This window comes from Tachysurus vachellii, chromosome 1 (assembly GCF_030014155.1).
Source record: "Tachysurus vachellii isolate PV-2020 chromosome 1, HZAU_Pvac_v1, whole genome shotgun sequence".
In the NCBI taxonomy this organism is placed as follows: domain Eukaryota; kingdom Metazoa; phylum Chordata; class Actinopteri; order Siluriformes; family Bagridae; genus Tachysurus; species Tachysurus vachellii.
The window spans coordinates 14,056,734-14,081,407 of record NC_083460.1 but is presented as its reverse complement, the minus strand read 5'-3'; the positions used below and the strand labels follow the sequence as shown (position 1 = coordinate 14,081,407).

At 39.1% G+C, this 24,674-nt stretch overlaps 1 protein-coding gene across 1 annotated transcript in view; it reads right to left on the bottom strand.

The window, feature by feature from the left end:
• The window catches only part of xkr4 (XK related 4), a 41,353-nt gene that overhangs the window by 6,830 nt on the left and 9,849 nt on the right, over window positions 1–24,674 (bottom strand). The window contains exon 2 of the mRNA XM_060873601.1: window positions 6,420–6,619. Within this exon, the coding sequence (XP_060729584.1) occupies window positions 6,420–6,619 (200 nt within the window). The remainder of the gene's footprint in view (window positions 1–6,419; window positions 6,620–24,674) is intronic.

Below are 24,674 nucleotides of genomic sequence, written 5' to 3'. Positions count from 1 at the left end.
AGAGAGAGAGAGAGAGAGAGAGAGAGAGAGAGAGATACACACACACATTCCAGATCTCAATGAGGAGAAGGGTACCATGGTTACTAAAGGCTTGTAGTGATGAAGCAATCGCTCTCCAGGAGGAAGAAAGGAAGCTGGAGAGAACGGGGGAGAAAGTAGGTCGAAGGTACAGAGAGAACTCAAGTCCTTCATTAAGAAATAAAAGACACATCATTGAGCTTGTTGTAGACAAGTAATCAGTGACATGGTGGTACCATGAATCAGACCATTTTACCCACAATGATGTTTTCTTTATTCATTAAAGAATGAGATCAGAGTGCTTTTGACTGTACACGATCTCCAAGTCAACTTCATTTCTAGTAGCTTCCTGTCAGTGAACCTGTGATTTTTATTAAATGTGAGGAAGCTCCAGTTACAGAGCTGGTGTCTTTTTAACATTTTTTAAAACTACTTATGCACTTCCTTTTGAAGAAAATGAATAAACTCTAAATTAGTTTCAGGATTATTATTCATCTGCCTGGCTTCCTGCTCTCACACACCACCATGAGAAATGAAGCGTAACACAGATAAAGGCCCAGACACCAAACAGGAACTGATATCACGGAAACTACATGGACTTAACCTGATTTCAGGAGGTCAGTCCACCAGCACACCATCTGGACGTATATGTGAGAAGAGTAAATTGTATAAGATACACTGCAAATCCAACTGAATGAAATGTATTTGAATGTGTGTGAATATGTTGAGTTTTTTTGTCAAGGACAAACTGAGTCAGATGTAAAAACTCAGCTAACATGAGCATCTGATTCTCTGATAGAGGCAAATGCTTTGTTAAAGTGCTTCTGCTTTTTTCTGAAGCTTTTGTTGGAGGTGCCGGTGCTGAACCTGTGCACTCACAAAGGTTATGTATTGGTCTTTTCTTCCTAAAGTGCCCTTTATGTCCACAGATTATCGTAATGTCTAAGAATGTGCAGTGGGTCACTGTAGATCTTCTACACTATAATACATGACATGAATTTATTGTTCAAGTGTCATTCACTACTGAGCAAAGAGCTCAATTGAAAAAATTAAATATTAGACAAAAATTAGGCCACACCCCCTTCTATGAGACTTAGAGATACAGAGGCCACACCTCCTTCAATGAGACTTATAGATACAGAGACCACACCTCCTTCAATGAGACTTATAGATACAGAGACCACACCTCCTTCACCGAGACTGACAGATACAGAGGCCACACCTCCTTTACTGAGACTGACATATACAGAGACCAGACCTTCTTCATCAAGACTGACAGATACAGAGGCCACACCTCCTTCACTGAGATTGACAGATAAAGAGGCCACACCTCTTTCACTGAGATTGACAGATACAGAGGCCACATCTCCTTCAGTGAAACTGACAGATACAGAGGCCACACCTCCTTTACCGAGACTGACAGATAATAAGGCCACATCTCCTTTACCAAGACTGACAAACAAAAAGGCCACACCTCTTTCACCCAGACTGACAGATACAGAGACAACACCTTCTTCATCAAGACTGACAGAAAGACAAAGGCCACACCTCCTTCACTGAGAGTGACAGATAGAGAAGCCACACCTCCTTCACTGAGAGTGACAGATGCAGAGGCCACACCTCCTTCACTGAGACTGACAGATACAGAGGCCACACCTCCTTCACTGAGACTGACAGATACAGAGGCCACACCTCCTTCACTGAGACTGACAGATACAGAGGCCACACCTTCTTCACTTTATTACTCATACTGATGGCCAGAGGCCGCACATCCTTTAATGATACTGATCGCTTACAAATTAAATTGCATCTAAAATGTATATTTTATTTATTTCCTTAACAGACCAAACAAAAACAGTATTTCAAAAAGTATGGCATGATGATAACGTCGCAAAACGTGATAAAATGATCAAAATACAGAATTGTGTAACTGAGATGACATAATCGCTGTAGCAGTATGGTGAGGTGCTGTGACATAATATATAGTAAATTTCTTTCTTTATTAACTGAAACATCTTCAGGAAGTCCAGTCGGATTAACTAACTACTGTCTGCTGGACGATTAAAACGATTTGGACGGCTGAACAGAGAGCAATCAGCAGACAATCAGCAGACGCCACTGCCATGACTTTCATTCATCCTTTCCTGAAATCCGGCAATGCAGACGCAGCGGGAAGATAAAAACGTCAATGACTGGGCATACGAGAGAGAGAGAGAGAGAGAGAGAGAGAGAGAGAGAGAGAGAGAGAGAGAGAGAGAGAACAATCTCATCCATTCAGGTCCAATGCTACGCACCATGTGAGGAGGGCCTCGTGTTACACCGCTTATGACATCTCACTTAAAAATTACACCTTCATGTCAAAGTTTCAAACCATTTATACCTGTAAGTATGTTTACATTTACGTTATAGCAGCTATTAAGTTAGAGAAGAAAGACAAAAATAATTCAAATTAAAATTGTGTTTTTTTTTTTTTTTGTGAAAAGGTTCAAGTTTATACTTCCTGTTTTAGTTCTGTCAGAAAAAAAACAAGAGCCATCCTTGGTTAGTATAGAAACGATAAAGCGCATTCGATATAATATTATTTATGTTGTGCTTATCTACCTTTTTGATTATCTAACAGTGCTCTGGAAAAAAAAAAAAAGTATGAAATATAATCCGATTCGTTCTTCTGGCCTTTAACACCAGGGATCTCCACAGTCCATTTCATTTGCTATCTCACTGGAACATGTATCTACCTCTTGCTTCTCTCCTAATTACTTTTTCCCTCAAAGCAGATCGAAGGAGATCAGGTTTGTTCCTCTTCGTCCTCATTTTCTTCCTCCTCAGAAATCACACCTGGTTCTCGGGCTGCAGCTTTCGGACACAAACTGAGTTATAAAAGATGCCGAAGCACGACGCTCTCTGTGTGTATTGTTCAGTTTGTACTCTAGCCAGAGTATGTTTACAAATCGGTCGGTTCACCGAGCTTATTTTTGACGCCTTATTTATATATTTAACCCACTTAGATTAAATCCAGCCCATTAGGAACCCGATGTGGTTTAATGACTATGTTGTGAAGTGGGATAATTAACGGGCAGAGGCCAGGCTGTAATTTTTCTTCCCTGTGCTTCAGTCTGATGCTTGCAGACTCTCCTCTTCTTCTTCTTCTTCTGCTCCTCCTTTACGAATTTTGCCCTTCCTCCCTCCCTCCCTCATCCTTCCTTCTTTTCCACCCTCATGCGCATGCAGCACATCCTGAGGAGACGGTCACCACGGGAACTGAGGCCGAGTCAGGGAGGTGACGTAATGCTCCCGTCTCTTCATGGAGGCTGCAGTAATTCAGGACAGGCACAGAGGGAGGAGAGTGTGTGTGTGTGTGTAGCTGTGTCTGTGCGTGAGAGAGAGAGAGAGAGAGAGAGAGAGAGAGAGAGAGAGACCTCACCGCAATGTCTTCTGTAAGACCTCCTTTTAAAGAATTTAGCAGGAATCTCCCACCTCAGTAATAAACCTCTGATGAAGTATATTTTAGCTAAAGTTAGTGTTTTTATAGACTGTAGGTTGCTCCGTTGAAAAGACAATAAGACACGGCCCTAAATCCTGTCTGCTTATAGAAAAATATCAATATTTATCTTCTGTAGTCAGTGTGTCTATAAAGGGCCAAATCCAATCACATTCAGACATTTCCTCCTGCTACATAGACATAGACATGGCTTTAAGCATTGTTTTTTTTTAATTTAAATTTTTTTGTATCATTTCATCATCATTTTCCTCTTTATTTCTACATATAAAAATATGAACTGTTGCAACTTTAATATTTCAGAAGAAAAATTATCTGAATTTTTTTAAAGAATTTTGGAAAACCTCATAAGACAAAGAGATTCATCAGATCAATGTGTCCATTTATGTTGCTCCATTTTTTTTATTAAAAATGGAAGAAAAAAAAAACAGATTTGTTTTATTTATGTCATTACCTATTTTTACTTGGCACCTATTGAATAATCTTTCATAATTTTTTTCATCATAAAATCATAAAGAAATATTTATTTTTATTGTTTACATCAAATATTGATTTTTTTAAAATCATTAAATTAATACAAATCTGAAGCAAAGTAAAGATAGATAAATAAATCTGCTACAATACATTTCAGTGACATTCTCAGTAAAATGTGTACCTGTAAACTTCTTCGGTTTTCAGAAATGATGAGATAAACACATGCAGAAATACATTTTGGGTGATTAAAATCAATTTAAATTGCATTGGAATATCCTGCAGATTTCTTTGAGCTGACATATTTTACTCCTTTCCTTTCACCTTCTCTGTTTTTTCTGTGCACAGACTAACAGCAATCTGTAATCTATCCTTCCTGCTACTATCTACCAAGTAATTGCTTATACACATCTAGGTCATTCATTCATTTAAATAATCTTGAATGAATCTGAAATGGTGCCATGTAGAAATAAGAAGAAATGCAGCATAAAACACCATTTCTTGGTCTAAAGCCAAAACAAAGGAACGTGAATACGTGCAGCGATATCAGTAACTCTCTAAAAGCATCACAACGAATGGCACACTTCAAATGTTCTGAGAAACACAAAGATGTTTTCTTAATGCAAGAACACTGAGTTATTTTGAAGGCAGATCCGGATCAATAACATAATTAGGTCAGTGCAGTGATCAGAAAGAATATGCCATAGATACGACTAGAGAGAGAGAGAGAGAGAGAGAGAGAGAGAGAGAGATGCATAGGTCACGCTTCCTTTAATGAGGCAAATAGAAATACAAGCCACGTCTCCTTCACTGGGGCTGACAGATACATAGGCCACGCCTCCTTCACTGGGGCTGACAGATATATAGGCCACGCCTCCTTCACTGGGGCTGACAGATACATAGGCCACGCCTCCTTCACTGGGGCTGACAGATACATAGGCCACGCCTCCTTCACTGGGGCTGACACATACATAGGCCACGCCTCCTTTACTGGGGCTGACACATACATAGGCCACGCCTCCTTCACTGGGGCTGACACATACATAGGCCTCGCCTCCTTTACTGGGGCTGACACATACATAGGCCTCGCCTCCTTTACTGGGGCTGACACATACATAGGCCTCGCCTCCTTTACTGGGGCTGACAGATACATAAATACAGAACTGTCAGATACATAGACACAAAACTATTCATATCCATATGGTGACTCAATATGGTGTCTGTGTAAGTGGGTATATTGTTATTTCTAAAGGATACCTACCGTGTGTGTGTGCGCGTGTGTTTGTGCAACCACTAACCGCTATTAATCATTAATAACCTTCACACATAAAGCTACATCTGCTCTAAAAACAACTGACATCAATATAAACCTCAGTGGGGAAAAAACAAAATAGTAGAATGGCAACGTAATAGACAACTCAGGACTAGACATAAGCCGCCGTGAAGCCGCTGTTCTCCGCAACTGTGGTCAAATTGGAAAATAACACAATTTCATTGGCCGATAATACGTAATAACATCTTTAATTACATCTTCAATACCATAAAAATGCCATCTCTACGCAGAGTTTACAACGAACTTTAAATAAGCTCCTATAAAGGGCCCTGAAGCTGAACAGCTCTTGAAATGTAACAAAGAGAGAGAGAGAGAGAGAGAGAGAGAGAGAGAGAGAGAGAGAGAGAGAATTGGCAGTACTGAATAAAAATCCAGTACCTATGTAGCCACGTATCACTATTTATTTAATTAAGCAATATGTAATAATGCAATGTGTAATAATGTTCACGATAAATCCACTTTTTCACTCATTAATCACGCATTAAAAGATGCTTTTTCTGTTGTAAGGAACTTAAAAATAGGATTATTGTAGCAGATCAATAAGTCCGAGTCGTGCCGAGAGAACACAGAGTTTCAGAAATCGATCAGCGAGACTCTGGGTGTAAATGGCACAAGCGCTTCTAACTTTACTCACAAAAAAAAAGACCAAGTGCAAAGTGCACAGTTCTGGCAAATCTCCTGAAAAAAGTCACTGATTTTGCTGTGCCTTTTTTCTGTTGGAAAACTTAAACACAAACACACACTGCAGGGTAGAGGAGTGTGGCTAAGCCGCCCACAGCCTTACTGATTCAAAAAAAAAAAATGTGGTCATTTATATAAAGCATTAAATTTGCAAAAAGTAATCTCAAATTTTCCCTAAAAATGGCCAGATTTTATTATTATTATTATTATTATTATTATTATTATTATTATTATTATTATTCAATATTTGGAGAAATTTATAAATAAATAAATTCATAAATAATCTGTATTAACTGGCAACACTTCCTTCATTGGCCTTTAATAGCTGCTCATAAGCCTTCACTAGCCTTTATAACCATTATAGGGACATTATCAGTCCCTAGCCTTCATTGGCATGTTATATGATATTTATTGCATTACCTTGCACGGCCTGAAGTTTGTGAGTCTGGATGATGATGCAGAGCTGCAGGACAAGCTGAGGCGCACTCTCCAGGAAGGTAGCGAGCAGGTGGAGCATGCTGACATCAGCATACTCATACACCATCCTCCAGTAGAACCTCCAGCGGTCGTTCTCGCCACTGCGCCTGCTCCGTATGCCCAAGTAGATGGTGTGGAAATACCTGAGAAGCACAGAGGACCAGAGGAGGTTTTAAAATCATTCAAATTAGAACTCTGGTACACTGAAATACCATGTTAACTGGAAATTTGTAAATATCATTTATAACATTTTTTTTACCTTGGATTCAGGTGTAAAACCTTACAGATCAATTACAGAACAATTCAGCACTTTTCCATCTATAAATCATATTTATATGTGATGTTCATTAGTCCAGTATTTGTAGAATCTGTGCCAAAGTTACCAAGCCACTTTACGTTGTTGTTTCCATTTAATTTGTCATCCGTCTTGAATCGTTTGTTCCTTAATCGTGTTTTTCCTCATTTCTAAGCAACTTCTCCACCTGAGCTGCACTGAAACAAAGTTATTTGTGATATTTCTGCATTGTTTCCACTCTGTCCCAGATTGAGGATCTACAGTACTGAGTGCTCAGCTGCTGCCTCTAAGGCAGGGATGAGGTAGTTAGCGCCTCAGCGACCCGGCAGCTAGGAGGCTTTATGACTTTTAGGACTCTTTCCATATCTGAAGTGCTTTTGGCTTTACTACTGCATCTCTGCCAAAAACAGCTCCTGATCCCTGATGGGCAACCAGCCAAACACACACACACACACACACACACACACACACACACACACACACTTAGAGTAGGTACCAAAAAGCAGTCTACTACCAACCACTTTTTTATTCCATCTGTCATGAAAAACAAATACAATTTTATTATATTATTCTTTTCCATAAGGAATTAATAACAGTTGTTTACACCACAACTCTACCAATTGCTGGATTCTGATTGGCCGGGAGATGTTGATTAATATCCTATAACAGCAGCTTTGACAGTAGTGCAGGTTTATGAAAACTTGCTCGTTCTTATGGTTTCTATAGTTACAGCTCATTATACATTGTCGCTATGGTAAGGTTTTCTGTACGGGGATGGTTATTTAGCAAGACATCTGGAAGGAGTCTCCAGTGTCAGCGCTTTGGTAAACAAAGTCAGATGAAAAGCTGTAACTTTTCTCCGTTGTGATTTTTTCTTTTATTAATGTTGTTTTAATCATTTTTAAAGAAAGCAGTAAATTTATTGGCTGCTAAGGTAAATAAGGAATGCTAATTGCTATAAGGTACCAACTTCACTCTCAGTTAACCACACACTCACCTCATATGATAACAATGTTTACCTCAATAACATAATTTTCACAAAACAGTTAGCTAGCTACCGTTACACCACATAAATCATCAGTTGCGTCGATAAAAAAACCACAACACTACAGCTAGCTTGCTGTATGGGTAGCTACTACAGATGCAATTAATATACAAAGAAACGACATTTAAGATGCTGAGTGTGTGTTACTCTATACAGGGCTGTCAAGTGTCACGCATTGAGAGTGACAGTCACACACTCCCGCCACACATTGTATTTGTCTCGCAGAAAAACTTTTTGACTATTTATCATATATTTAATATGCCGCAGCACCCAAAATGTATCAGTCCACACCGCTGTCTCTATGGAACCAGGCAGGAATCAAGCGCGTCTCCCCTGGAGTTCTTAGTCGAGCCTGACACTTATCAGCCAATCAAAAAGAGGCTACACAATAGCCAATCAGAAAATAGCACTATTGTATATGGGTAAGATTTAACGCAACAATCAATGAAAAAAAAAAACATATTCATTAGAGAGGATATCTTCGATGGTCGGATTGAACAAAACCTTAACACAAAACAGCTCGTCTCTGGAGGGGACATTGTCTTCAGTCATGACCCTAAAATGGCTGGGCTTGACCCGAACTGTTTTAAATGGGATCAACATTACAAATGATAAAGGAGTCCAAAAAAGGCAACAAACACTTACAATAAACACCAGTCATAATCTCTCTCTCTCTCTCTCTCTCTCTCTCTCTCTCTCACACACACACACACACACATTAATAAATGGAAATGTCACTCTTGCCTGTCCCTTAAAGCCCTTACTTTACTTTATACTACTATAGCTAATATACACTTGAGAAATACACCAAAATAATTTTTTTTTTGTATCTTAAAAAAAAATTACAAATCATCTTCAATTTTGTGAGCTAAAAATCATAATTTATAAAGCTTCAGTTCAACACTTCTTTCAGCACGGCTCATTACTGAGCAACCCGCTTGAACCGTCTCACACTTTCAGCCTTTCAACACATGTCGCTCTCTCTCTCTCTCTCACAAACACACACACACACACACACACTCACACACACTCAAGCAGCACTTGAACTGAACACTTGAAGCTGACGTAGGTGATGCGGCGCTGAAATCTTGGATCAAAACTGAGAATGTTGAGCTGGAAGTAAAATGCTAATAAGAAGCTCATATGGCTCATAAGTGGGCATGACCACAGACCAAACCAGTGACCTAACTAGAAAGGACATTATTTACACTGACATTATTTCCTGTCCAGTGTCACCCAAATGAGACGAGGTTCCTTTCTGAGTCTGTTTCTTTTCAAGGTTTCTTCCTCATATCATCTCAGTACGGTGGCCGAGAAGTGCAAAACACATTAACAAATCCGAAAACAAATTAACAAATCCGAAAACACATTAACAAACCGAAAACACAACGACAATTCAGACAACCCGGAAGAGGTTGGTATAGTTTGTGAATGGAACGCATACCGATCATTCGACAAGACACCTGTCACTCAAGGTATACATGAAGTTCAACAGTCTGCCGCAGGGAAAAGTTGGAATGGATGGATGGAATGGATTATTGTGGATTAATTTTTTTATTTTCTTATATTTAAACGGAGAACTTTACACATTACACATAAGATTCCATACCTGTATATCTTGAGTGACAGGTGTCTTGTCCAATGATCGGTAAGTTTCCATTCAAAAACGATACCTACAGTACCGTTTCCGCGTTGTCTGATTTGTCTTTGTGTTTTCGGATTTGTTAATGTGTTTTCGGATTGGTTAATTTGTTTTTGGATTTGTTCATTTGTTTTCGGATTTGTTAATGTGTTTTTGGATTTGTTAATGTGTTTTCGGATTTGTTAATTTGTTTTCGGATTTGTTAATTTGTTTTGCACTTCTCGGCCACCTTCTCGGTATGTCAGGGAGGTTTTCCTCGCCACAGTCGCCTCCGACTTGCTCATTAGCGATAGATGTTAGAGATATAGTAGTAAGCTGCTTTTTTGCGCTATACAAATAAATTGAATTGACTTGAATTGAACTATCGACGAGTAATGTTAGTGTTAATGTTCACATTAACGAACGTGGTCTTTGGTTGTTCTTCGAGCTTCACGTTTACAATGTTAACAATGTAAACTTTACATCACTCATGGATTCTGATGGGTTTGAGTCATGCCCTTTCTGGCAAACTTTCTTAAATAATAATAATAATAATAATAATAATAATAATAATAATAATAATAATAATAATAATGCACCTGATATTCATATTTGTCTTTGTATTCGTTTAAACATTTTCTGTTCAGTCTGTTCGTATTTGTTTTAGAATTTAACCTTCCCATCATTAGCATGCTAACAGCTTAGTTTTCAAGTAGTGTTGCTATGTTGTTGTTGTTGTTTTTTGTTATCGCTTTTTTGCTGCCACACGTATTCTTTCTTATGTTTAATGTATTAATGGAGGTCATAAGAGACCAAGACATAAAGCCGTCGTGTGGCTGAGGGGGTAAAATCCCACAGGGAGAAGCAACACATACATACTGTGTTTATGTACGAAAAACAAGGCTGAATATGTGCGTTTGCTGTCTTTTAGGCACAATTCGACCGTGTGAAACTGCTAGGATTTCGGCTCACATTCGCGACGACGCCTGCGCCGTCTTAATCACTGCCTCCAAAACCTTCAGCGTTAACAGTCACCACACACACACACACACACACACGCACACACACACACACACACACACACACACACACACACACACACACACACCTGGCTTGGAGAGTTCACACACTTCCTCACCTGCCAATCAGACAGCAGAAAACATTCCTCAGAGTGAGACAGTTCCGTTTGCGTTGTTATCGCAGGTTGCATCATGCTTTCAGGTTTATTTTCGATTACAACAATCCCATCACACACATACACACACACCACTGAGCCACAAGAGATTGTTCAGCTTAGAAATAAATAAGTAAATAAATAAAGACGCAAAGTAAAATTCGTGACAAAGCCAGATATCGCGGTTGATTCATGGTGAAATAAGTGCAGTGTAATATTTTAGTTCAACTTTTTATACCAGTTATCTATCACAGCAAATATGTTACATTATCGTGCTCAATCACTCGTTCTTATCGTCCACAGGGGCTTGTAAACAGAACAATAGGGGCTTGTCTACGCATGACAATAAATGGAATTAGAATATTGTTATTTACTGACAACAAAAAAAAATAAACCCTAATTGAACCCTAAACCCTAAAACCCTAAAAAAACGGTGAAATTTCAGAAGGAGTCTCCAGTGACACCAGTAACATCTATCTGCAAGTTTCATGACATCATCAGGACTAAAGAGCTCACAGTTTTGTGATTTCTCAAATATGAACTATTACTTAGTGAATATTCGATTGTTTATTATTACTGATGGATTGTGCAATATTAAAAAGTCGAAATTAAAAGATTATGAGATAAAAAAGAAAACGACTAATAAAATAAAATTAATTTATTAAATGACATGACAGATCAACTTTTTTCCAGGGCTTCAGTACATTTATTTCATAAACGAGATCTGAACTACGCTTTTGGAGCTGAATTAGGAAACCAATTCATTTATAGTCCAATCACACAGTCTGACTAGACTAACTCAGTCTGATTCGACTAGAATATGAAACACAGGCTATAATGCATATATACCTTTACCAAGTTCTTTGAAAAATATTGACAGGGTTTTAAAACAGGTCATTTTTGTTGTTTCTGATGACTTTTATACTTAGAAGTGAGCAACTGAGGATTAAGGGTCTTGCTCAGGGGCCCAGAAGTGGAAGCTTGGTGGTCCTGGGATTGGTAGACCAACACCTTAACCATTAGGTGACCACATCCCCCTTCATCTGATTCCATAACACACACACACACACACACACACACACACACACACACACACACACACACACACACACACACACGTTTAATACAAACTCAAAACTGAAACAATCTTTATTTAATAACCTCTTTGTTTCATTCTCTGTATGTCCATATTTTCTTCTCTCACATCTATTTGTTTCCATTTTCTTCCTTTTTCATAAATTTGTGTGTGTAAATCTGAGTTTGTCATTGACTATTCTGTTGAAAAGACAGAAACGCTTCAGCTGTATTTCATACTTTATTAATTAAAATGTAGATTTAAAAAAAAAGCAGCAGAATGTTTGAGATGTAATTTGGAAACATGTGAGGCTGTGGTAAAGGAACAAGGGGATTGGACAGCAGGAGCTCTAACCTGAGAATGAACCTGACACAGTCACACGAGAGCGAGTCTGTCATTGTTTATTCATAAACACTGCAGCCGAGACATGTAGAGAACACAGAGAGAGTAGAGTGGGTTAGATAAAGCTCTGTATATGTTGGATGTGTTTGGTACTGGGTGGAGAGTTTGATCAATCTTACTGTCAATGTTTCAGAAGAAATCAATTTAAATAATAACTAAAACTTTCTGCATCATGGTTTAAGGCCACTGTGATCAACATGAACAACATGTGATTTGGTAGACATCAGGTTTCATCAGGACTCATTTAAGAGAGAAAAACAAACAAACTACATTGAAATTCCATATACAAAACATGTACAGTTAAGTAGTGAGCTAGTGGAGTGAGCTTAACTAGCTAGCTAGATGTTTTGGTGTTTCACAGTAAGCTCTGTTCTTCCTTATGTCATCTCAGGAAGTTTTTCCTCATCATCGTCATGATTGTCTCCTCTGGATTGTTCTTTGTTGATATAAATCTACATCACTTAATGATTCGAATTTGTTCTGTTTGTTTCATGAATTATTAGCTGTGCATGCATTTGTGGGTAATTTGTGCATCTTTAGGTTGCAGCTGTATCTCTGCAGTAGTGACAGAATTAAGCAGGGATTGATAACCCAGGCCTCCACACGGCCCCGGAGAGTTGGTGTCTGATGGGAGGCCATCCAGTGCCATGATAAATGTTTCCTGTCCCGCTGCCAAAGGAACCGACTCATTCCAAATCAATTGAACCTTGTTATTCAACAATTACTGAGGCCCCTTTTGCTGCACAGCATAGAATAAGAAGGTCAGAAGGATACAGCATTGTAAATAATGTCCTGCGCCGCTTATTATCGCATACTAAATTCCTGACACTTCCATTTTTCCGGTGTTTACCGCTCACTGAGAGGACATACGTTCGGCAGCTACAATGCCAGAGATCGTGAGAGCGATGAAAAATAATCTCACATGATTGACAGCTTGGAGGCATCTGATAAGAATCGCTAAAGAGAGCAAATTCAGCACTGTCGGATAAACGAGCGATCCGGTGTAATTAAAAGATTATTCAAGTCATAATGGATTAATAATAAACATTTTGATTCCTATTAATATTCTGCCGCATAGCACTTGCTGTAGAACATCCTGCAATTAAGAGATTAAGACTGATAGCAGTTAGTCATGGTGCTTAACAGATGCTTAATTCAAAAAAAAAAAACAGAGAGGAGAATGTCGGAGGATGGATTGAGCACTCGAGTCAGCATGGCACAGCAGGGACGTGCCAGTCCGTCATGCCAAAGGGCAGCATCGATGCTGTCACATCACAGCATCATGCCGTGACAGAGCACTGTTACCATGGCGAGCGCTCCTCCGCGTGGACCCTGACATTCACTTCAGACAACAAGCGAGGGAGGGAAGGGTGGACAAAGAAAGAGGGAGCAGGACGATGAGACAAAGATCGAGAGGCTGCAATCCCCCCTACACACACACAGATTGCCGCAGAGGTTTGTGGGTAGGCGCCCTCTGCGGCTAATGCAGCCCTCATTAGGTTCGTAGAGAGCAAGTCCCTCCAGGCTACTGTGCTCTGACACCGGAGAGTAACAAGTGCATGCTTTTAGCTCCTATTTACAGGAGCCTATTTGACTTCTCCGTTAAATGCAAAGGTTACATCATCACAAAATGTCAACCTAACCTCCGGAAAACCTCCCGCTGAACAGGGGTTGTCTAGCTTAACTTTCCTCTTCGCTTCTTTTTTTGGATTTTGAATTGTTACCATGATGGTGTTTGTATGTGCTGAGTCACAGCTAGCATGACAGATTTGTTGCAGCATGTGGTGAAATTTGAAACCTTGAACTCCTAAATGCTCCAGCCAGTCCCATTCCATGTGCCTGATTAAAGGCTCTTTTGATTGAAACACTTTATCAGAGGAATTTTTTAAATGATCGGTTCTGCGTTGCTGTTCCAATTAAAAAGAAATTGTGATTTAAAAGAAGGAGTCCTGTTTTGTGTGTGTGTCCCACTGAGAGCCAATTGACAGAGTGTACACTTGACTGGACTAGAAAATAACACCCAGCCTTGTGAAACAATGCATTATGAGCCCTGAGAATATTTAAAAATATACAAGCAACATTCAACACCGTGTTGGTTAAAAGGCAAACACAATTAACAATTAACGGTAATGACAACTGAGCCAGGCTCATAGCCCAACAACATGAAACTATATGAAAAACTACAGCTATGAAGATTCAATAATACTGAACGATAACACAAAATAAAGCACCCAAGCATGTTTAAAAACACACGATCATGGCTAACACATTTTTACACCCAACAGTGTAAAAATACCAAATTTATACCTTAAATATCTACTGCCTCATGCCCTGAACAATAGCACCAGACTGCCTCAATTAGCACCCATATACCCCCTGCAATATGAAAGAACACAACATGAATCATACAGCTATGACTAGGCAATAAGTAACATCAAAAACGCTGAACAACACAACACCACCCGGCTCTCAGCAAGCCCCAATACAGCCAACAATACTACACTCCACCCCCTCATAAAGCACCTAACACCACACACCAACCCAACCTACACCCATCACTGCTCAGCTTCAGCAAGAACTCAACACCCAATTCAACATTTAATCGCACATACCACTAGAAAAACAAATTACCCCACAACTACCTCAAGTACTAACTCAAGAACAAAACATCAGACAGGCCAAATATTTGTCAATATGCAACCACTAAACTCCTCTACAGTGGTCAGGAACACAGAACCAACACCATACAACACTACACAGCAACACCTCAATGCATCCCATCAGTACAACACCACCAGACTCCCAGCAAAATGAACACAACACCAACCTACCAACCAAATCATTCAACAACCCCAAATACTGCTAACGTTTCTAAACAGTCCTGATATGCTGAAAAAACCCCAGCATTGACTGATAAAACCCAAACACTGCATAAAACTGCTAATACTTCGCAACTACTCTGAACTACACCTACCTACTGTATGCAAAGCAGCCATGCTTTTTACATCTTGTACTACCCAATCACACCAAGTCACAACATTTAGCATGATAATAACACCAAACATTGCCTCAAAATACCCAACAACGCCAACTTACAGATTCAGGGAGCCCACACAAACCCCAACACAATAACCTGTAATGACAACCTAATGACATTAAAAACACCATCAGAATAAAACCACCTCCTAACAACAGGCTGAAATACACCCAAGACTGGACAATAATATCTCAAAACCCCAAAATAATCCACCAATATTTTGAAACAACCCAAAACTACATTATTCTGATGCCACCTACTATTAATATCGACTAAAAGACAGAATTAACACCCTCAAAATAAGCAAAAAACTCACAATATGCATTTACTACAAAGGTATACATTTGAATAATTGAATATACCATGCAAACTCCACTGACATGCCTATAGATCTTTGTGATTTCTTTAGTAAATTCTACATTCTGACTAAATAAAATAAATCTGTTTGTGTTGAAAGAATCCTGAGTAATCTTGTCTTTTCTCTAAGATAACTGACTGCAACCATCTTGCCAGCTGTTATCTAGTCTCAGAGTAACAAACCATGCCTTCTTGCCCTCTTAATCCTAACATTTGTATCCATATTGATTATTTAATAATACGCAAGTGAAGCTGAAGTGAAGCTACAGCATCATGATATCCCTATTCATTCATCATATCACTATAAATCTATCCTACACTCGATCTTATGGCTGAATGCTGAACACACTGAATGTTTGAGAGCTGCTTGGAATGCACCCCACACACACACACACACACACACACACACACACACACACACACAAAAGCAGAAAAGCGGAAACGTCACAAAAAATAGTCGCAGTTGCTCGGATCTGTAAATATGCAAGCTACTGAAGTGGTGATATATTTAAATATATGCTCTGCTTTGACCACACCCACTATATTTTTATCCACAGTTATGAAACCAGGAAACTTGTTAGTTATCCAACTATTTATTATTAGTGCCATTTCCCAGCTTGTAATTTGGATTACTTCCTCAGTTACCTCGTCTAGACTGTTGCCTATTCTTAGATTTAGCCAAATAAGGAATATCTGAACCAAATGCTTTGGCCTGCTATAAGAAAAATAAAACTTGTGTGTACAAAGCAGTCCACTGTTCTACTCTCTGCACAGAGGTCCTAAAATACACCCTGTTGTTTTAGGTTCTTTTGTCTTTTAAAGATTTATTTACAAATAACTTTTGTCAAATGACATATTAAACCCACTTCACATGATGTGATCTGTTTGCAGAAAGATTTCCAGAAGAAAACTTTGGTCACTGCTATCATTTGGATCCAGGAACAGATTTATTGATTAGATTTGGACCATAATGATAAAGCTGATGATAGTGTAATGATGCCAATGCATTTTGTCAATGCTCATCCAGGGTACACCTGAAATACAGATGTCTGATGTTGCTCAGATGTCGGGAGGAGGGGGTTATTGATCAAGTGATGATAATGATGGTGGCAAAGGCACAATATGTGGCACCACATCAAGCCTTTTCTCACTGTGCCCATTCAGCCTGCCGGTAGCAGAAGAATATAAATAACACTCCCACATACAGAATATAAATGTGAAATCCATAAAGTTGAAGTGAATACCTTTCAATTTTCCAAGAATGAGGCAATGCTCAAAGTTGTTTCATCATCACAGAGTTCCAAGTTTAGAACGTTGCTTTCAATGAAGGTTTGCATTCCACATGGTTTTTGGGTGAACAAAGAAAAATGTACCTCTATATTCTAATTTAACTGCAAAAAAAAACATAGTGTAATGCATGTGGAAGCTGGGAATTAGAGAATATTTACTGCATTACATTCAGAAAGGTCAGAAGGAGGGGGTTACAAACTTTTGAATCTGTATCGTTTAATAATTTTCAGTATTAATGTCTTAAACCTGCAGTATTCAAGCTATTTTGTTACTTATTTTTACTCTTACTCTTTACTCTAAATACATTCGACTTTCTCAAAGTTCTTTTGCGCTCATATTTTTTTTTTATTTCAACATAAATAATTTTTTTGACTTAGGGTTTAAGGAAACATTCCCAAGTGTCCACGAAGGAATTCCAAGGTGAGGTGGCATTTACTTTTATTTTTCCTCATTGGAGGGTAGAAATTATGAGTTTTGGTTAAGCACAGCAAGAGTCTGCAAGTGCAAAAGGAAAAGTGGGTCTCTTGCTATGGGGTCAGTCTTCTCTCATCACATTCCAGATGCTGAGATCCTTCCACCTTAGATAACATTACTAACCATAATCAATACACACGTTTTGTTTTCTGCACACAGAAACCTAATGGAGCCTGAAATTAAGTTCCATTGTGTATGGAGCGTTTGGAGACTGGGGCTGAAGAAGAACACAAGCACTGATGTTCTCATGCTGAAAAGATTTCACTCTACTCGGGTTTACACTACAGAGAGTAGCGCCTAACTGGCTTTGGAAACACGCTGATGAAACATGTGACTGTCTGCGAACACACTCAGCATCGATCAGGTAAGCGCCACCTGTTCACATCCATAGCACAAGATTGACGTTTGTGGTGACTGTCAAACACAGCCCTACTTTTTGGGGAAAAATGACAATATTTCAGCTCCCTCTGGCCCAAAGCTAAGCTAGGAAATCTTTTAGACTGGAGTCACTCTGAAGTCTGTCTTTGTTTGCATGGATCTGAAATCCGTACGTACTCAAACACACGCCGATCCTGGCCTATGGAGACTTCTTTGCACATTCTGCATTAACAGAAGCGATGAAATCTCTACTGTAGCCAACTTATATGAATAGTGAATCAGCCAGTACCTCAGAAGTAAAAATAAATATATATGAAGAACATGAATAAATAAGATTGTACTCACACCCTCTAAATCAAGTTCTCGAGCAGTTTATGTCTTTTACGCTTCATTCAAAGCTTCGTTTGACATTTAAAAAGGGGTTTCTTGTTCCTAACTGCTGCCTGTTTGACTCAACCTATCTTGCAAATTTTGTCACTACTTCTGTCATTAATAGATGTCTGTATTACTCGTACGCAGAGGAACATGCTTTATGTGTTGGAGGTTGTGTTTTGCGAACGCAGAGCTTCTGCAACTGGAAAATAAGCAACCATCATGTCTTGTGATTATCTTGTAGTACTGATATTTTCTTCCTCTGTCTTCTTTTATGAGAGCGAATGCAAATGAAAAGATGTGTGGGAAGGCGTCTTCAATGAACCAAAGCAGATGTGAAGGCGGCTTGATTTGATGTCTTATTTAAACTGGCTTGACAGAAAAGCCACTCTCTCAAAATGAGTCACTCTTTGAAGGAGTATCTTGTTTTAAAGGAGATTTTCAGAAACACAACACTTTGTGGATCTATAGGTTTTATATGTACAATAAAGGCATGCTAAAGCTCCTGTTACTGTCTGTATGGTGATTTCCTCTCAAAATCATGCAGGTACCTGGACTGGCTACCAGCGTTCAATGCAGGATGTCCATCACAGCCCTGCCCAGGATAAAATGATTACTGGGAATGAATGACAAGATGGAATAAATGAATAATCCCCGCATGCTAAGCAGGTATAAAATGGGCAGCCTTGGAGCTGAAGACCCCCAGCAGTCAACCAGACATTTCAACCTTGATTGTGTTTTAGATTTTTCTAATTATTAATCTGGTGGTAAAATCCAAAACAGAATGAAATGTAATACTTTGGGCCTTTTTGCTATTAGTAAAATGAAGAACCACAGAATAACCTCTAAGGAACGGAAAACTTCAAGCTTATAAATTCCATGGCCCTTCTTTGCTGCCATTGCATTATCAAGCCATTAGCACTTCAAGCCAAATGTTTATGATTCTTGCTCATCTCTTTTTCTCTCCCCAATACTCCCTGACAATGATAGGTTGATGCTATTTGGGTATTTCTCCATCTACGAGGTCACATCACACTGGTGTCCTAATGATCTCAGACCTTCACCACCTCCAGCAATTCTTCTTCCTGACAGCTTACTATTTGGTGATCCTTCATGGAAAGCATCTATCCACATTGTCCCATGAACATCCCCTTTCCAGCAACCCAGCTCAAATTCCAACACGCACCACACGGAAAGGAACACGTCAGCAGAATTTTATATTTAGCCCAGACTGTAACCCATAACAGCTGAAAATTCCCACTCATGTCTTCCCTGCTCTAGCAATTGGTAGCACACTGTACTTAAAAGAAGCATTTTGCTGCCTCCTCAAGAAGGTTTGACAAGATATTTATAGGAGTGGCAGACGTGCTTATTCTATTCCCTCCCAAAACAATATTAACAGCAGAAGTAGGGTTTGTGTGGTTGAGCCACCAAAAGTCATCCTCTATTGCTATGAAAACCACCTGAAGTTCTCACAGGCTTCATGGTTGCTTCTTGCATCACACATGCCCCTTTTCCACCGAGGCAGTTTGAGTGCTGGTTTGGAGCCAGAGCCTAATTTAGAACCAGTTCTTTCTTTTTCGACACCCAAACCACCGGCTCTGAACCCAGAAAAGTGGTTCTTAAGTAGCACCAAAACGTTACTGGTCTAGACTTAAGAACGGCTTGTGTCAGGGGCTGTGGGCGGGGTTACTGTTAGCGCATCTGACAATGTACCTCGAGTATACTAATGTTTAATACACTTTTACTTTACCTCAATATGATCAATTATAAGCACACATGATAGTAGGTAGCTACATGCTAAGGCAAAATTTTTTCTGTGTTAATGATAAAATAGTGTTATGTACTTTCTCGATTACAACCTCCGTTTATATAAATTACATGGAGCTGCATGTACACATTGGATTCGCCGCGTTTGGATGCCAATGTAGGTTCACAAAGCCATGAGCATTAACAGTAAAGCAGCATCCGCCATTGTTGTTGTTTGTGTTTGCCACTGCTGCGCTAAAGTTGCTGGGAAACGTGACACATATACAGTGACGTCAGACTCAGCTCTGTGACGTCTCTCTAACCGATGGAAAGGCAAACCGGTTCTTAGAAGGTTCGCCAGTGGCACCAACTTTGAACCAGCACTAGCTCTGAACCAGCATCTGGTACTTTTTGGTGGAAAAGGGGTATAAAGTGCTTGAGAACATGCAATTGGTTAGCAAATGCATGCAGAGTTCCATTCCAATTAACACCCCACTGGGATCACCTTGTGTAGCTGTAGAGTTTTGAGACAAGTGAAAAAAGTACTTTAATTATTCAAGTGAGTTACAAAAGGCACCATTACCATTAGAAGTGCGGTACACCGTGATCTCATTAACAACAGGACGGACCTATTTTCTTTCCAGTTCGTTGCTTTAATGTGCGTGGGTTCAACAGTTCAACAGATACAAAATTCCCTGAAGAGAAAAGGCAGGGATTCTCAAACCCAGTCCTGGCTAAGTCATTATCATTAGTTCATTATCAAGCCCTTCATGAGTCCACATCAAATGCTTCACTTTTCAAGACTTGCTACCTGGAACTTTTGAAAATGGAAAGGTTTAAATTGGAAAATTGTTAATAGTAACTTGAAAAAGTGTGAAAACTAACTACAGTATGGAAATCCACCGTATGAGAGATCATGGGTTACGCATATTGCTTGCGATATGTATGGATATGTATGCTTGTAAATATGCACTGTCCAGTTATTTTTTTTTGTTCAAATAATAGCCAAATGTCTGGCCTACAAGCCACTACCCAATTCTTCCAAGCTTTTTTTTTGTAGTGTTTCTTTACATATTTAATGAGATGAAGCCAATAATATACTGGACCACACATGAGAGAGGAATCAAATGTCACTTTGTGGCTTGCAGATTGTGAGAAATGACACAAGTCTTGGCGCCACACTGTAGCAGAGCAGTTAAGTGGCTGCAGCAGCTCCAGATGTTGGCAGACAGCCTGAGGAGGCTCTGTTGGTGGTCAACGATCTTTCCTTCTTTCATTCTCACCTGACCTTGATGTTCTTTACCTGAACTTCTCTTTCTCCTGCCCTTCTGTCTTCCCCTTGTCCTTGTATTTCTCTTCTGACCATATCATTCTCTCTTGACCTTATCTATTAATCCTTTCCTAGTTTTTGGCTTCTGGCCTTATTACTGTCTTCTGGCCCTCTCTGATCTCTCTTGGCCTTCCTACTCTTGCATCTTCCTGATATCTCCACTCTTTCTTTTTGCTTTGTGATTTTCTCTTCTTCAGCTAAATCTCCACAGCACTTGTTAGTCCCTCCTGGCCTTGTTGATCTCACCTTGTCGTTCTAGCCTGGCCTTCTGGAACTTTCCTGGTCTTGACATCATTGTCACACATTGCTCATCCTTTCCGAGAGCTAATCGTTTTCTCCTGGCTTTGTTGCTCTGTCCTTAGCTTGTCAATCTCTTCTGGACTGATTCCTCACTTTTCACTCTTTCCTGGCCTAATTCTTCCCTGCATTCACATCCTGACTCACTCTCCATTGGCCTTATGTACTGCCATTCTCTAGTACCCCATTTTCCTCTCTGGACTATCTTGTTCTCTCTTGGTTCTGTTGTTCTCTGCTGACTTTTACCTTTTCTCTCATCTGATATCTTTTGATATTGGCATTCTTTCCTGACCTCATCATTCTCTAACATGTCATCCTTAATTTGTCATTCTTTCATTACCTTCTCATTCTCCTTTTATTGTCCTATCTTTCTTATAGCCTCCCTTGACTGGTTCTTCCTCTCTTGATCTCTTGTTCTCTTCCTTGTCTTTCTCTTACTCTTACACACTATTTAATCATGTCTCGTTTTTTCATCCTTATCTTTCTATCTGTTGTACTCTTCCTTTCCTCTCATTTACCCACCTTTCTTTTGACATGCCTTTTCTCATGTGCTTACTTCCTCCTTTCTTAATTTCCACTCCCATGCCTCGTATTCACGCTCAACATCTACCACCATCCCCTCTCTTTCATTTTCTTCATTCTTTCACTCATGCTTCTTCTTTCTCCTTTATTAGTCGTCCATCTTCTTCATGCTGTCTCTCTCTCTAAATAAAATCCAAATATATGTTCTACTTGATTCCTAAAATGTAGGACTAAGATCAAAGGGAAACCTTCTGGCTTAAACATTTTAGCCTTTGGCTCTTATTAATGCCTCACTATTTCCTGCACCCCCAGAGGTACATAAGTGCACAATGTTTTGATGCTAGTGAGAACATATCATGAATGCACTTTTTTATCAAGATAAGTTCATAGCAGTTTGCAACAGGCACCACTCATAATGGCAACAGGTATTGACTGCTTTTTTTTTGCATTGCAAATAGTGTGTGTGATGAACAGAGAACACTGCCACCTGTTTTTTGGTTGATATAGTGTACGAAGAAAGACGACTTTTATAATACTATCAGAAAGGCTTAATCTACACATTTCATATCATCACATGTGTCTGATGTTCTGTTGTTTATTTACTTTAAACCGTATTTGAATACTTTTTTTAATTAACTGACAGTGACTGTGAATTTGGTAGCTCACAATATTGTTATTTCTTGTTATTCGATTTATTAGCATCCAACACAGTTTGAAAAATTATATTTCTCAGAAAAGATTCAAAAGGTCAAACGGTCCAGACACAGTGATAAAATGAGTAACTGAATTAATACTAGGTCTTTTAAAGTAAGGAATTGAACACGTGCTGTGATGAGAAAATATTCAGTTACAGTTACCACTCTGTAGTTGATTATTTGCCTAAAACAGCATGTCCTGAACTGTTTTAGCAATTTGCCTACGATTACAATGTGAATTAGAGTCTGCAAACAAGTCTGCACGTGGCTCTCACCTATGTTACAGCAGCTAGCTGTATCTTAAAATTAGTTTTAGATTTATTTTAGATGTATTCTGGAATAATAACGGCTACAATATACGGCTATATCTTTGTATTAGTTTTTGCCAAATGATAAAGTAGATTGATATTCAGTACAGGTATGGCATTGGGTCAAACATTACCTGTTTTAGGGTAAACAACATATTCCTCTTGTTTGCAAGGTGCTAACAGAGACTAAGCTGGACCTTTTGGCCTTAGGCTTCTAATTCTTGAGAGTTTATGCTGTTGTTAAAACTGTTGGAACAGTGTGCTATGGTTCTGTGACCTGGTGTAGCAAGAGACGGAACAAGAGAATGAAGAGTACTTTAATAATGCAGGAGCTACAGCCTGAATACACACACGCCACACTTTAAATATTCATCTCCCACAGGCATTGCTCCTGGAGGAATGGGCGAACACACAGAATCAACAACAACAAAAAACATCCACTATGTCTAACATCGCTGATGTTTGGATTTTTAAGATGGCTAGATTGTTTTCTTGCTCTAGATGACAAATGAAGCACGGGGAGCAGAGATGAGTGGATTTGTTTAGAGATGTTAAATGGAGATTTTGGTGGAAATCTGCATTTTGTAATAGAGAAAAGTTAACCAGAGGCCAGCTGTCCCATACTGGTCCGTTTGTGGAGCTTTCTAAGAAACAAAGCTTAGGCCTAGTTATTCTCAGAAAAGAAATGGTGGTACATGCTGTTAGCCAATTAAGCTCAAAATGCACATAATGGGACGGTTCATTGCTCACATCAAAGAAAAGAGAGTGATTTCAATGTAAAATCAAGCTAAAGTTTTATTTCAGAATAAAGGTTATATAAACCCTGGCTTTGAACAGTTTTTTTTTAATGATATCTTGAATGCTTACTAAACCACATGGCCAAGTCACAGTCATGCTCATACAGTACATAATCATGATAGTTGAATGCACTAGATTAAATGAAATGCTATGCCTTTGCCAATAACCATTAAAGCATAATGGCCTGATATAAGATGTTAACAAGTAGGAATGGAGCTCTTTTAAAAGCAAAGATGTAATCAAGATCAATATAAAGATGGTATGTGAGAAGTCATTTGTGAGGCTGTTCTTCAATCCTTCAAGCTCTGTATGGAGACATTGCACTACACTAGACTTGGGCATGAGTATGATGTTTAAATCTGAGCCAAGAATTGACAGCTATACTTCCTGATTGGAACCTAATTTCTCAAGCTGTAGAGACAGCTAAATCAAGACTAAGATTTAAGCCTCTGTCTAAGTCATTGACACCAGGTTTACAAGTCCCAAGTCCTACTCAAGTCCACAGATTCCTACACTAGACTCTTAGGCCATAGACTGTACTGTAGATCAATTTAAGTCATGCCCCAAGTGTCCCCAGCCTCTAAGCTGTTTCTCAGGCTGTATGAATATAGTCTTAGTGTTGTTTTCCAAGTTATAGGTTTAATTCAAATGTTCCAAGCTATGGAGTCTAAATCCAAGTACTAAGCTTAGTTAAGTAAACGTCATATCTTCTGAGTTATGTCTAGAGTTTTAAGACAGCTTATAGCCACAAATCTAGATGCACAGTATAAGTTCTGTGCTACAGATTCAGCAAGGTCTTTAACTCTCATCTGATCACGTTCACTAATAGTTTCTTTAGATATAAATGTTTAATGCAAATGTTAAGTTCCAAGGCATTGAGTTAAATCCTAGACCCAATCACAGGTGCTATGAAGTCCACATCAAGTCCTAAGTAATGGTATCAGAGTTTAGTCTTTAGTCCAAGCCTAGACTAGTGTCC